The sequence below is a fragment of the Pogoniulus pusillus genome, chromosome 15 (assembly GCF_015220805.1).
Source record: "Pogoniulus pusillus isolate bPogPus1 chromosome 15, bPogPus1.pri, whole genome shotgun sequence".
Taxonomy (NCBI): domain Eukaryota; kingdom Metazoa; phylum Chordata; class Aves; order Piciformes; family Lybiidae; genus Pogoniulus; species Pogoniulus pusillus.
The window spans coordinates 5,475,940-5,489,210 of NC_087278.1; the positions used below are offsets into that span (position 1 = coordinate 5,475,940).

Sequence of the window (13,271 nt, forward strand, 5' to 3'; positions counted from 1 at the left end):
AGCAGTAGGGAAGTGATCCTACTCCTGTACTCATCACTGTGAGGCCACAGCTCGAATACTATGTCCTCCTTTGGGCCCCTCACTAGAAGAAGGACATTGAAGAGCTGGAGCACGTCTAGAAAAGGGCAACAAAGCTGGTGAAGAGTCTAGAAAACAGGGGGAGCAGCTGAGAGAACTGAGATTGTTTAGTCTGGAAGAAGAGGAGGCCAAGGGGAGACCTCATTGCTCTCTACGACTGCCTGAAAGGAAGTTGGAGCCAGGTGGGTGTTGGTCTCTTCCTCCAAACAACTTGCAATAGGGTAGGATGAAACGGCTTGAAAATGTGTCAGGGGAGGTTTAGGTTGTATATTAAGAAAAAAAAATTAATGTAAAGAGTGGTCAGGCATTGGAACAGGCTGCCCAGGGAGGTGGTGGAGTCACTGTCCCTGAAGGTGCTTGAGAAACACAGACATGGCACTTTGGGACAGGGTTTAACAGGTATGTTGGGACATGGCTCAATAGGTGATGTGTTCATGGCTGGGCTTGAGAATCTTAGAGGTCTTTTCCAGCCTTCATTGCTCCATGATTCTAAGTTTTTGCTGATGGTGGTGATGTTGTGGAAGAGAATGCCAGCTGCAGCTGTGGGTTCTCCTGGAACTGCATATTCATAGCTCTGGAATAGTTTAGGGTGACATTGTCTCTACTCAATGGTACAGGAGAGATTAGGCATTCATCTGCTTCTCACATCTTTATAATGAAATGATGGATTTCAACTCTTGCAAAAGCATCCATGACCTCTAAGGACCTCCTATTGCTGTCTGACAATGCAGGGAAGAATGTGATGAATAATGCAGTCTTGGGGTGGCAGTAACTTTGAGGAAAAAAAGAGTAACTTTGCCATTACAACCTCAGACTGCAACACATGGACCACTGACATCAGAAAAGTGCTCTTTGATTTTTAGCTCTTGCATCTGGCACTTAGGAGCTGTTCCCCAAGGGTGTTCCACACTCTCACCCACTACCTGTGTTAAAGGCTTAGGTTCCCCTCTTCCCCACACTGTTCCTGACACAGGCCAGGATACTTTCTTCCGCAAGAGAGATGCAGCTCTGGTAGGGCTGCAGGAAGGGCAGTGACTGCCTGCACGGTGCTAATGCAAACAAGCTAAACCACTGACTGCAACATGGGGCAGACCTACCTCTCAAACTCTACCAGGTCTGGGCATGCTGTGTCTGCAGACTGGATAAACTCTGGCTTCCCATCCTCCTCCACTGCTTGTTTTTCCCATCCTGGAATCACACCCCAGGCTGCAGAGTCGCTCTCGCTCACAGTTTCACAGGCTGATGCAGCGCTGGAAAGGACACACAGGAAAACAAAGCCACCTGAACAACGTTTTAACTGCATTAATAAGGCCCCTGTCATGCTCTCCTCAGAGCCTAGGGCTATTCTTCACAAGTCACCTTTCTTTTCCTCCTTCTGCTTTGCAGGCAAATCAGAAATCCTTGGTGGAAATCAGCTACATAGAAAGTAAGGGAAATCTAAGCACTGATGGCTGGAAATGAGACCAGCAGCATGTTTGGAGTGTTCCTGCACTGTACAAGACTGGAAGGGGCCCAGTGAAATCCCTTCATCTTTTCCTCACGATGCAAGGCCTCTGCTTGGAAGTTCAGTAACAATGACAAAGTTCAGAGATGCTGGGATGGAAGCAAGTGCAAAATATTGCCATCTTCCCTTGATTAGTACAAGCCCTTACCTGTGATTGCTGAAGTGCCTCTTGACATATTCCTCCCTGACTTCCTCCAGGCTGGATGGGTTCCCATCCTCCAGACTGAAGGACTCTGTTAACAGTCAGCAGAAAGGTTACTGTCATATCAGTGGCACTTTTGGCTTCCCTCTCACACTCAGCTCCAGTCAAAAATTACAATTTCAACAATGGGTTCTTCACAAATCACAGCTTCTTAGGTAATGAAAAGGAAGAAATGAGAAGAAGAAACTGATGAGTTGTGCCAGGGGAGGTCTAGGCTGGATGTTAAGAGGAAGTTCTTGCCAGAGAGAGGGATTTGCCATTGGAATGGGCTGCCCAGGGAGGTGGTGGAGTCACCATCCCTGGAGGTGTTCAAGAAAAGTCTGGATGAGGCACTTAGTGCCATGGTCTGGTTGACTGGATAGGGCTGGGTGCTAGGTTGGCTTGGATCATCTTGGAGGTCTCTTCCAACCTGGTTGATTCTATGATTGGAATGGGCTGCCCAGGGAGGTGGCAGAGTCACCATCACTGGAGGTGTTTAAAAGGAGACTGGAGGAGGCACTCAGTGCCATGGGCTAGTTAATTAGAAGATGCTGGGTTGGATTCAATGATCTTGAAAGTCTTTCCCAACCTGGTTAGTTCTATGATTCTATGACCCTCCTATTACAAGCATTATGGGGAGTTCATGATCCTTGATGAACATGGAATCAATGCATTCTTCCTGATGCTGGTCTGAGAGAGCTGACAGTGAAAACAACCAGCAAATCAAAGTCCAGGCAAGCAGAAATCAACACAGTATTTTGTGGTTGCCATGAAGTGAGCAGAATTGATGTAAAAATCCTTACCAACCCCACAATCAACTCGTGACTCCCAAGCACAGTGAGAATTGTGCACACACGCAAGTAAATGTAAGGGGAAGTGCTCCTCCAAACTCTCCTCAACCAGCCTCACTGCCTTTGATCCCTTCAATTTTGCTCTATCAAAATATTCCCTCTGCCTTTGACTGTCTTTTACAGGTAATCCAAGGATGTGGGTTCAGAGGAGGTTGCTCATTTTAAGCACAGGGAATTTTAATTGATAAAAAAATCCCAAATCACCGGAGGAGCAAGCTGCATGAACAGCAAAGTTATTTCAAGCTGACAGTAATTTGGACACTCAAAGGGACATAAAAATATGACCAAGTCTCTAACCCATCGACCCCCAGTCCTATTTGGAGTCAGTGGCCAATATCAAGTCAACAGAAAGCATTCTGGCAAGGGTGTGAAACTCCACAGTGGGAGCTGCATCTACTGCTGACAGCACATCCTTAGACCAGTGTGCTGCATGATGTACACGAAGACAACCTGCCAAGCTGAAAGAGAACAAAACTGCAGCACCCCTGTTACCCATCTTCATCAGAGTAAATTCTTAATTAGAGGCTTCCACCTCCTATACTAGGAAATCCTCAACAGCTCCTCTGCCCCTCTTCTTTACCTCAGAGCCAGATGAAGTTTAAGCTCTGGTCGTGCTTTCAATGGCTGTGACTTGCACTATGCCACACTGCTGTGCCCAGGAGGAGCACACATGGTCCTGCAGCCTCTCCGTGGGAGCCCAAGCATGCAGTGTGGAGACCCATGCCTGCGGGGGCTGAAGAGCAGCAGGGTGACAAAGGCACTGTGTCCCCCAACTGCCTGCTGCCATGGGGCAGGAGTTACTGGTTTCCTTCCCTCACCCATGCTGGGGAGGGGTTATTTCTCAGATGTGGTGCTTAGGGGCTTGACAAGACTTTCTGCCATCCCTAGCTTACTGCTACAACTAAAGTCACAGTTGGCTCTAACGCTTCAGTGGGTTCAGCCACACACCTATGTGCTTGACAAATAACCAAAACCCAAGCCCAGGCACTCTAAGTCAAGTGCTTGCATAGTTACCTTTCATCTCCAGCACTGAAGCCAAGGTTTGCTCCAGCTTCTGGATAGCTTTCTTAGCCTTACGCAAGACCTGATACTAAAGAGAAGAAGAAATCAGAACTGATTGCTCTCTGCCCTGGCTGGATTCATGTTTTAACATGCCTTGGTTATCTTCACTTTTCCATCAGCTATCAGATGTCTCTGTGAAAACAACTGTGTTGTTTCACCAGCCACCCTTATCCATATTAAAAAAGGGGAAGAACTAATACCAGAGGGAATTTAAACACAGACTCTAAGTATTTGAGTCTATATTGTGCAATGCACACACATAACACCCAGTCACATAGACATTTCCTACCTAATTCTGATCTTATTTCATCAGCAAATGATCTTGTTTGGATTGTTCTCTTCTTGGAGCATGTTCAGAAACATCATGTGGGCAAGTTCTCCTTGGATGTCTACCAACTTTAGGCATAAGACTTTACTAATCACTTCCCATGAGGATTTTGTTAGGAGAAGCCTTTGCCATGTTCTGCTCTCAGCTACACTGATGGAAACTGAAATAAGCCCAGGCTGCACATCATTTACAGCAAGCACAATTGAGGACAAAGGGCAAATACATCTAATAATAGACACAGCTCAAAAATGTTTCAAGGTTTATGCTATTGGTGGGACTATCCACAATCACCCTAAGTAGGAGCTTTCAGGTTGGGCATTTGGGCCAAAGATTAAGACCTAGGATTATAAGTAAACTTCTGTATTTAGGCTCCTGAAGATACTGAAGTTCCATGGCCTCCAAAAAAATCACCTAAGGGACACAGGATCCTAATGCAAAAGCAACTGTAAGAATATGTATGTGAAGGAAGTCCCAACAGAGCAGAAAAATTAAGCATCTGTTTGGTCTTGGCTCGTGAGATCATGGTGATTTCAGCTTAACTTGCATCTTGCTCAGAACATGGCAAAATGAACTTTTACTTCAACCTGCATGAGAATTAAGCGGCTCAAGCAGGCACAAGCTCCAGATAGCAGCACTTTGCACGTTCAGAGCCTCAAAGCCCTTTAAAAGGACAATTCCTGCCCTAGTTAGTCCTTACCCTCTCCATTTCACAAACAGGAAAAAAAAAAAAACAGAAAGTAACCAATTAAATGGAGTGGTGGCAGAGGAGTCTGGATGTTTACTCCTCTGCTTTAAGCATGGTAATGTCCACTTTAAATTTGGGTCAATTTAATCTTAATTAAAAGAGTTTTGTTTTGTTTTGCTTAAATAGTTTCTCAATAGAAGCCAATAAACACTACTGGTGATTGGGGTTTTTCCCCCCAGTATAATTTTTCCAGTGTCTTGAAGACAGAGTGCACCTCATGAAGCTGAATGAATTCCTCCTCTAGGGCTTCTTCTGTCCCTAAAGTCACTCTTCTGACTTCTTAGCAAAATGCTGTGAAATCAAGATAATTTCATCACGGGGTCCCTTGGTTTGGTTCCAAAATGCTACAAAAAGAGCTGCAAAGCTACAAAGAAACTGCAAAACCCCTGTATAGAAAGAGGGGAAAAAAAACCCAACAAACCACCACCACCAAAGAGCAGAGCAAACAAGGCACATGATAAACCCATGACTACAAAGTGAGCAATTTGCTTCCACTGAGCTGGCAGCTTTAAAGTAAAAAACACCCAGGAGAGGTGCAGACACAAACTGCATACCTCACTGGCACCCAGAAAGCTACAGTGGTCACCCTAATAAACCTGGCTAAACATAACCACAGATAACAGTGATGCATAGAGAAATATGCTTCACACCTTTGAGGCTGAGCTGTCTGACTGGGATAGAACAGCCTCCCGCAAGCTGATGAAGAGTCTTGTGAGCACAGCCCGCTGGTGCGACTGCGACAAGTGCTGCTTTGCCACGCAGAGCTCTGCTTCTTTCAGGTGTGGTAGGGGACTGGGTTGCACTCTGGCACGTTTCTTCCTACAGTTTCCAGCTGTCTCCATGAAAAGCTGTAAGCACACAATCGTAGAGCTGTAGGACCTCTAGGAGCGTGGAGTCCAACCACAGACCCAACACCACCATGGCCATTAAACCGCGTCCCAGAGCGCCACGTCCACAGGTTTCTCGTGTGCCTCCAGGGACAGTGACTCCACCAGCTCCCTGTTCCAATGCCTGACCCCTCTTGCAAGAAACAAATTCTCTCCAATAACCATCTTAAACCTGCCCTGGCACAACTGCAGACAATCTCCTCTTGTCCTATCACCTGGTACTAAAGAGACTGACCTCCACCTCGCTACAACCATAAAATGCAATGTTTATTCCTACTTGAATAATCATCTATGTGAAGAACAAGAGATCTTAGAGCCTGAAGAGCAGGCAAACAAAAAAAGCAAGCTTAGGGTGACTGCCAAGAACATTCCAGATTGTTTTTTCTGTAGGAAATCATGGAGTTTGATTTTTTTGTGTAAGGGATGCCACCTGTAAATACTAAAACCTAATCTATCACAAAGGATAAGCTGTACAACATGGAATGCAGCTGGGACAAGCCTCCCACCTCCTGTACCTTTCCCTGCAATGATCTGATTGACATTGCACTTCCATGGGATACCCAGGGCTTGGCTTGACAAAACATGGAAGCTCCTCACCTCCCACCCATGTTACTAAAAGATTCCTTCACAACACATGAGCTTCCTTCCAAATTAACTGTGATATGGCAGCGGGCAACAATTATCAGACACACGCATGAGTGAAAGAGTCAGATTCACACCCAGCCGGGCCTGCTGCAGCCACCCTGCCAGAGCTCAAGGTGCCCACCCGGGGAAGCCCTTCCCAGCAACTGGACCAATGTCCCCTGCCCTTTACCGACCGCAAAAACGCGCTAGAGACAAGAACGCCTGGCCCCGCTGTTTCTTCTGCAGCCAGGAAGCGAAACAGCGGCCCAGGGAAGCCGTTAGAGGCGGAACGAAGACGGCCCCAACTCCTGACCAGCCAATCCCACGCTACTCTACACTACAATACACTGCCCTGCCGGTCGGGCTGGGTTCGGTCCGGTCCCATCCGGCCCGAGGGGCCACTTCCAGCCCCGCCCCTGCCGGCCACCTCCCATGGCCAGGGCCGCTGCGCCCCTGCCCGCCTCCGCCCAGCAATAGGAGTCGCACGTGGAGCGGGGCCAATCAGAGGGCAGGCAGCGCCTGGCAGCAGCCAATAGCAGAGCAGAAAAAGCGCGGGTTGCGGGCGCCCGCGGGGAAGGAAGAGAGGCGGGAGCAGAAGGCGCGGGGGACGTGCGCAAGTGCGGCGGAGGGGACTACCAGTCCCGGCGTGCCTTGGACTAGGCAGACGGGGCGAGGCGCCCTGGGAGCTGTAGTTCGCATGGCGCGGGGCCGGGCCGCTTCGCTTGCAGCTGCATTCCTCCCGCCCCGCTCCTCGGCGGGCGGAGCCAGCGGCGACGTGGGGGCTTCCATGGCGGCGGCAGCGGAGCGGACGGATGAGCTGGTGCGGGAGTATCTTCTCTTCCGCGGCTTCACTGCCGCCCTGAAGCAGCTGGATGCTGAGATCAAGGCGGACCGAGAGAAAGGCTTCCGGGTGAGCGGCGACCGCATCCCCATGCCTGGTGGGGCCTTGGATGCGGGTGCCCCCTGAGTCCTCAGGGCAGGTCCTCGGGCAGGCCGCAGGAACCCCTCCGCGCATTGCTCCCGGAGCGGGCCGAGCGGCAGCGGGACAGCTCCAGGTGCCCCTCGCTTCCCCGCGGAAGCAGCTTCCCTCTGAGGCGGCCGCCCCTGTCCCCCCGAGCTGAACTGGGCGCCGGGACCCGGCTGGCCGAGCAGGTGGGACCCGGCAGCATCCCGGGGGTGAGGGCTTGGCTCTGCCGCCGTTGGTGTACGCGCAGCCTCCCAGCGGGAGTGACAGGTTTAGCCGATTAAAAGCTCTCCTTCTGCTTGGCTCCGAAGCGGCGATAGCGCTGGGCGACAGGCGCCGTCCCCTATCCTGGCTGCCCGGTCGGGGGCCGCGGTTCCCAGCCAGCCGCGTTGCCGGTCTTTGCCGTCCATTAAAACCGCTGTCTGTTGCCCCTGCATCCGACATGTAAACCGACGGCGGATCCCAGCTCTGTGCCGAGAGGAGCGGGGACGGCAGCGGCAGGACAGCTCTTTGCCTGGATCTTTTCTCAGTCAGGAGAATTTTATCTCGCGGCTTTACACCTCCGCTCCTTTGTTTGTGTGTCTTAAGCAGCCGCTAGCTGCGTGGAAATTCGCAGCTTGCTAGCCTTCGAAACACAGTTTCAGGCCTTCCTGTGAGCTTCGTGTTCTTGGAGCAGCAATTCTGAATGTAGTGGTTTAGAATGGACAGATCTTTCTTCAAGCAGCATTATCCTTCATAAAGCATGTTGCTTTGATTTTTAGAACAGCAGCACTTGATGTGTAGAAGTTGTCAAGCAGCTGATTTAATGACGTTGTCCAAGAGGGAGCTGCGAGGGGGTCACAAACTCCAGTTTCCTTTAGGAAGCCACAGAGATAGAGGCTGGGTGATGTCCTAAGATGTTAAGTGATGATGGAGGAGCAAGTCGCATTTAAACAGCGTTGTTAGGGTGCACGTTGTGGGTTTTTTGCCTTTTTTTCCCCCCTGTTGCCTGTCTTTGCCATCAGAAATCACTGAAAGGTTTTTTTTCCCCCGTGCTTTCTTTCTGCATTATTCAGATTGCAGAAGTAATTGTCTGCAAACAATCCTCAACCACAAACCTTGTTAGTAGATCGAGTTATTAAAGAGGAAGGCACCTGAAAGATAGCAGTGTGACAGATCTTTCTTCCTCTTTCTGCTGACTAAACCCATTTTTTTCCCCTTTTAGTTTAAAAGCATTACAAATTTCCAGATGTATCACTTAATCACATTACTCCTGCTTCTTATTATCAACTGACTTCTTTTAAAAGTGAAAGGTTTTGCTTACTGGCAAACAAAGCAACTCCCCTACTGCTTTCAGCAAAAGGTGATCTTGTAGTCAGAAATCTATGTGGCTATGACAAGGGAGGTTATTCTTCCCTGTACTTAGCACTGGTCAGGCCACACCTTGAGTACTGTGTCCAGTTCTGGGCCCCTCAATTCAAGAGAGATGTTGACGTGCTGGAACATGTCCAGAGAAGGGCAACAAGGCTGGTGAGGAGCCTGGAACACAAACCCTATGAGGAGAGGCTGAGGGAGCTGGGGGTGTGCAGCCTGGAGAAGAGGAGGCTCAGGGCAGAGCTCATTGCTGCCTACAACTACCTGAAGGGAAGCTGAAGCCAGGTGGGGTTGGTCTCTTCTCCCAGGCCGCCAGCAACAGAACAAGGGGAGAGAGTCTCAAGTTGTGCCAGGGGAGGTCTATGCTGGATGATAGGAGGAAGTTGTTGGCAGAGAGAGTGATTGGCATTGGAATGGGCTGCCCAGGGAGGTGGTGGAGTTGCCATCTCTGGAGGTGTTCAAGAAAAGCCTGGATGAGGCACTTAGTGCCATGGTCTGGTTGACTGGATAGGGCTGGGTGCTAGTTTGACCTGGATGATCTTGGAGGTCTCTTCCAACCTGGTTGATTCTATGATTCATGTTTTGCTTCATCTGGTTTTTGTTTTGGTGTGTGTTTGTTTTCTTCTTTTTCATTAATTGGAAGGCACTGCATAGTGGAAGAATGCTAGTATAAAATGCAGAGTGTTCCCAGCCTTTGGAAAACAGCTAATGCATGAGTGCTGCTTTGTGGTATTCCTTGCGCTTCTCAGCGTTGAGTTTGCTTGGTTTGCACTTCTCAGCTTAAAGTTTGTCAGCGTTAAGTGACAGAAAGTCTCCCGTTTTGCCCTCTAGGTGGATAAGATAGTGGACCAGCTGCAACAGTTTGTTCAGAGCTATGACCTGGTAGCCCTGAGGGATTATTGGAGCTATCTGGACCGACGTCTTTTCAGCCGCTTGGAGGATGTGTACCGGCCGACGGTGAACAAGCTCAGAACCAGCTTGTTCCGATACTACCTTGTCCATACCGTTCAGGTAGTGCTTCATTTGTTCAGGCTTCTGTTTTGAAAAGCTCCTAGTCTCTGAAACCAGGGCAATGTGAGCCACTGGCAGGCTTAGTGGGTAAGGGAAAAGCAATTCCTGTGTTGTGTGTCATTAGTGTAGTAAGGAGTTTGATTCAGACTCACATGACGAGCAGGACAAGGGAGCTCAGGGGAGAGAGAAATGTGGTTAGCTGGGAGCAAGACATGCACATGCAAACATGAAAGCAGGTCCCTCTCTGGTAGGAAGCTTGAGGAGGGCAGATTTACACTAGATTTTAAGAAAATTGTAATTTAGATTTAATGAAGACGTTTCATAAAGGTTTAATAAAGAAATCTCATAAAGAAATTTATTATGGTAGGGTTAGGGAGACACTGAAGCAGGCTGCCCAGGGAAGTTGTGGATGTCTCCTCCCTGGAAGTGTTCAAGGCCAGGTTAGATGAGACCTTGAGCAACCTGTTCTAGTGGAAGGTGTCCCTGCCCCTGGTGAGAGGGCTGGAACTAGATGGTCTTTAAGGTCCCTTCCAACCCAAGCCATTCTATGATTCAGTCCAGCTCAGTTAGCTTTGGTATTAGGAAAGATTACAAGGTTTCTAAACACCTCCTTGTGGAGCATTGCCATGACAACAGAGAAAGATAAGAAAGCACTCAAACCTGCCTTCATAAATTGAAGAAAGAGGCAGAAAAAAGCCCCAGGCACTTGCATGTGGGAGTGGTCAACTGCTTTCATGCAAAGTGACAAATGACTGAGAAGGCAGCAACAGTGCAGGGAAATGCCTTACTGCAGTGCTGGGGATCAACAGGCAGGATTGTCTATGTTCCTTCCACTCTAAACTACTGGCAACACAGCCTCTGTCCAGGCACTACACTTATAGAAGCATCAGGGGATTTGGAGGGTCCAGAAGGAAAAATAAACATGACTTGGAGTTGAGTTTTAGTTTATAAGAGAGGGGAGAAGTGGGCTTCAAATCTGTGCAGGGTAATGTGGGGAGGAAATGAATGAATGGTGTTTTGCTTGATTTGAATAGAACAGAAATAATGAGCTTAAAATGGAGCAGAGATTATCTTACTGAAATCCTAGGAAAATCACTAGAATACATTGCACAAGGTGGGCTTTAGCAAACAGAATATACAAACACCTGTCAGGACTTCATGTGTCATGCTTTACCATTGAGAATCAGTGCTTCATCCTTGATTCTGTTCCCTGACTGAAAATCTTCAATTACAGCTATTGGGGGAAGAGTTAAAATCTAATGCACATTTCTGTGGGTTGAGGGTTTTTTTTTTGGTGTGTTTTGGTTTGCTCTGTGCTCACCCTGAAGTGTGAGTGACTTCTCTTAATAATGTATTAGATGGAAACTGTTTCAGGCTGTATCTGCTGTAGACTTGAGTAATTTGAAGTACACTTGGGTCCTGTATACAAATACTAGTTGGAAATGTGAGTGAATGATTAGTTCACTATGCCTCAGCCTTTAAACAAGACTGGCAAGTAGAAGGAAGGTCAAGTAAGTATGTTTGTGAGCTTCTTCTAGGATGTTTGAGATCCCTTTTTCCCTTGAGGAAGCTGTTACCTCTAACCTCTTGCTCTGCTGAGTGGAAAGTAGTAGTTTGTGCCTCCACAATACAGAGCAAGCAGTCCTAGGCCTCATGTGGTGGCATCAGTGGAGGCATTACTGAGCCCTGCTCTTCTCACTGTCTTTCAGACTGGCCGCAATGACAAGGCACAGGAGTTTTTCCTCAAGCAGGCCTCCGAGCTCCAGAACCAGGCGGAGTGGAAGGATTGGTTTGTCCTGCCCTTCCTCCCTACCCCAGAATCCAACCCCACCTTTGCCACCTATTTCTCGCGCCAGTGGGCAGACACATTTATTGTGTCTCTGCACAACTTCCTGAGCGTCCTGTTTCAGTGCATGCATATCCTTTTTTGTGCAGCTGATGGCTGAATCTCCCTTGCCCTGGTGGTGTGCTTATTGTTAACAGTGGTGCCAGGAGTGTAGTATTGTAGAACTTGCTGCTTCCAGGTGATTGTTTAGAGCCAAGCCTGCATAGGAAGCTGCTGTGTGCCAGAGGATGATGGGATAGTTACTGTTCAGTTACCTGGTGATGGGTTCTGTTCCCTGGACACAAACATTTGTGGCTGTTGCTAATGCTGAGCTCGTCCTTATGACAAACACCACCTTGAATACTGCGTCCAGTTCTGATGTCCCCATCATAGAACCATAGAACCAACCAGGGTGGAAGAGACCTCCAAGATCATCCAGTCCAACCTATCCCCCAGCCCTATCCAGTCAACTGGACCATGGCACTAAGTGCCTCATCCAGGCTTTTCTTGAACACCTCCAGGGGCGGTGACTCCACCACCTCCCTGGGCAGCCCATTCCAATGCCAATCACTCTCTCTGCCAACAACTTCCTCCTAACATCCAGCCTAGACCTCCCCTGGCACAACTTGAGACTGTGTCCCCTTGTTCTGCTGCTGGTTGCCTGGGAGAAGAGACCAACCCCACCTGGCTACAGCCTCCCTTCAGGTAGTTGTAGACAGCAGTGAGCTCTGCCCTGAGCCTCCTCTTCTGCAGGCTAAACAACCCCAGATCCATCACCCTCTCCTCATAGGGTTTGTGCTCCAGGCCCCTCACCATCTTTGTTGCCCTTCTCTGGACACCTTCCAGCACCTCAACATCTCTCTTGAATTGAGGGGCCCAGAACTGGACACAGTACTCAAGGTGTGGCCTGACCAGTCTTAAGTACAGGGAAGAATAACCTCCCTTGTCCTACTGGCCACACTGTTCCTGAGCCAGGCCAGGATGCCATTGGCTCTCTTGGCCACCTGGACACACTGCTGGCTCATATTTGGCTACTCTCTATCAGTACCCCCAGGTCCCTTTCTTCCTGCCTGCACTCCAGCCACTCTGTCCCTAGCCTGTAGCACTGCTTGGGGTTGTTGTGACCAAAGTGCAGAACCCTGCACTTGGCCTTGTGAAATGTCATCCTGTTGGCCTCTGCCCACCTATCCAGCCTGTCTAGGTTCCTCTGCAGGGCTCCCCTACCCTCCAACATATCAACACCTGCTCCTAGCTTGGTGTCATAAGGGCATAGAACTGTTGGAGCGAGTTCAAGGGAGAGCCACAAAGATAGTCCAAGGCCTGAAGCACCTCTGCTATGAGGACAGGCTGAGGGAGGTGGGATTGTTTTAGCCTGTTGAAGAGAAGACTCCAGAGTGACCTTATAGCTGCCTTCCAGTACCTGAAGGGATCCTACAGGAAGGCTGGAAAGGGATTTCTCATAAGGGTGTGTAGCACTAGGACAGTTTTAAGCTGAGGGACAGTAGGTTTAGACTGGATCTTGGGAAGAAGTTTTTCAGTACGAGGACGGTGAGACACTGGAATAGGTTCCCCAGAGAGGTCATGGATGCCCCTTCCCTGGAGGTGTTCAGGGCCAAGCTGTGTCTAGTTGAGTCGTGTCCCTGCCCGTGGTAGGGAGGTTGGAATGGATTATCTCTAAGGTCCCTTCCAGTCTGAGCCACTCTGTGGTAGTGACCAGACATCTTTTGCACATCTGGTTCTGAAATGCTTTTTCTCTTTGCTTGTTATAGTATAAAACAGACATTCAACCTTGGGTTATAGCCTCTAACAGACCCTTCTTTAGGTGTGCAGGTTCACAGCATTGCTCACTGTAACAGGG

General features: G+C 49.0%; 2 protein-coding genes across 5 annotated transcripts in view; one reads left to right on the top strand and one right to left on the bottom strand.

Moving 5' to 3' along the window:
- The window catches only part of STRA8 (stimulated by retinoic acid 8), a 19,418-nt gene extending 12,701 nt beyond the window's left edge, over nucleotides 1-6,717 (bottom strand). The window contains exons 1-6 of one of the 4 annotated variants that reach the window (XM_064155027.1): nucleotides 6,455-6,717; nucleotides 5,813-5,881; nucleotides 5,400-5,597; nucleotides 3,629-3,704; nucleotides 1,731-1,815; nucleotides 1,176-1,328 (exon numbers count right to left, since the gene is read on the bottom strand). In XM_064155027.1, the coding sequence (XP_064011097.1) occupies nucleotides 1,176-1,328; nucleotides 1,731-1,815; nucleotides 3,629-3,704; nucleotides 5,400-5,591 (506 nt within the window). In that variant the 5' untranslated portion in view covers nucleotides 5,592-5,597; nucleotides 5,813-5,881; nucleotides 6,455-6,717. The other 3 variants (XM_064155026.1, XM_064155028.1, XM_064155029.1) reach the window with 3 other exon arrangements.
- WDR91 (WD repeat domain 91) overlaps nucleotides 6,659-13,271 on the top strand; it is a 23,833-nt gene continuing 17,220 nt past the window's right edge. The window contains exons 1-3 of the mRNA XM_064155022.1: nucleotides 6,659-7,170; nucleotides 9,409-9,588; nucleotides 11,298-11,504. Coding sequence (XP_064011092.1) covers nucleotides 6,958-7,170; nucleotides 9,409-9,588; nucleotides 11,298-11,504 — 600 coding nt within the window. The 5' untranslated portion in view covers nucleotides 6,659-6,957. The remainder of the gene's footprint in view (nucleotides 7,171-9,408; nucleotides 9,589-11,297; nucleotides 11,505-13,271) is intronic.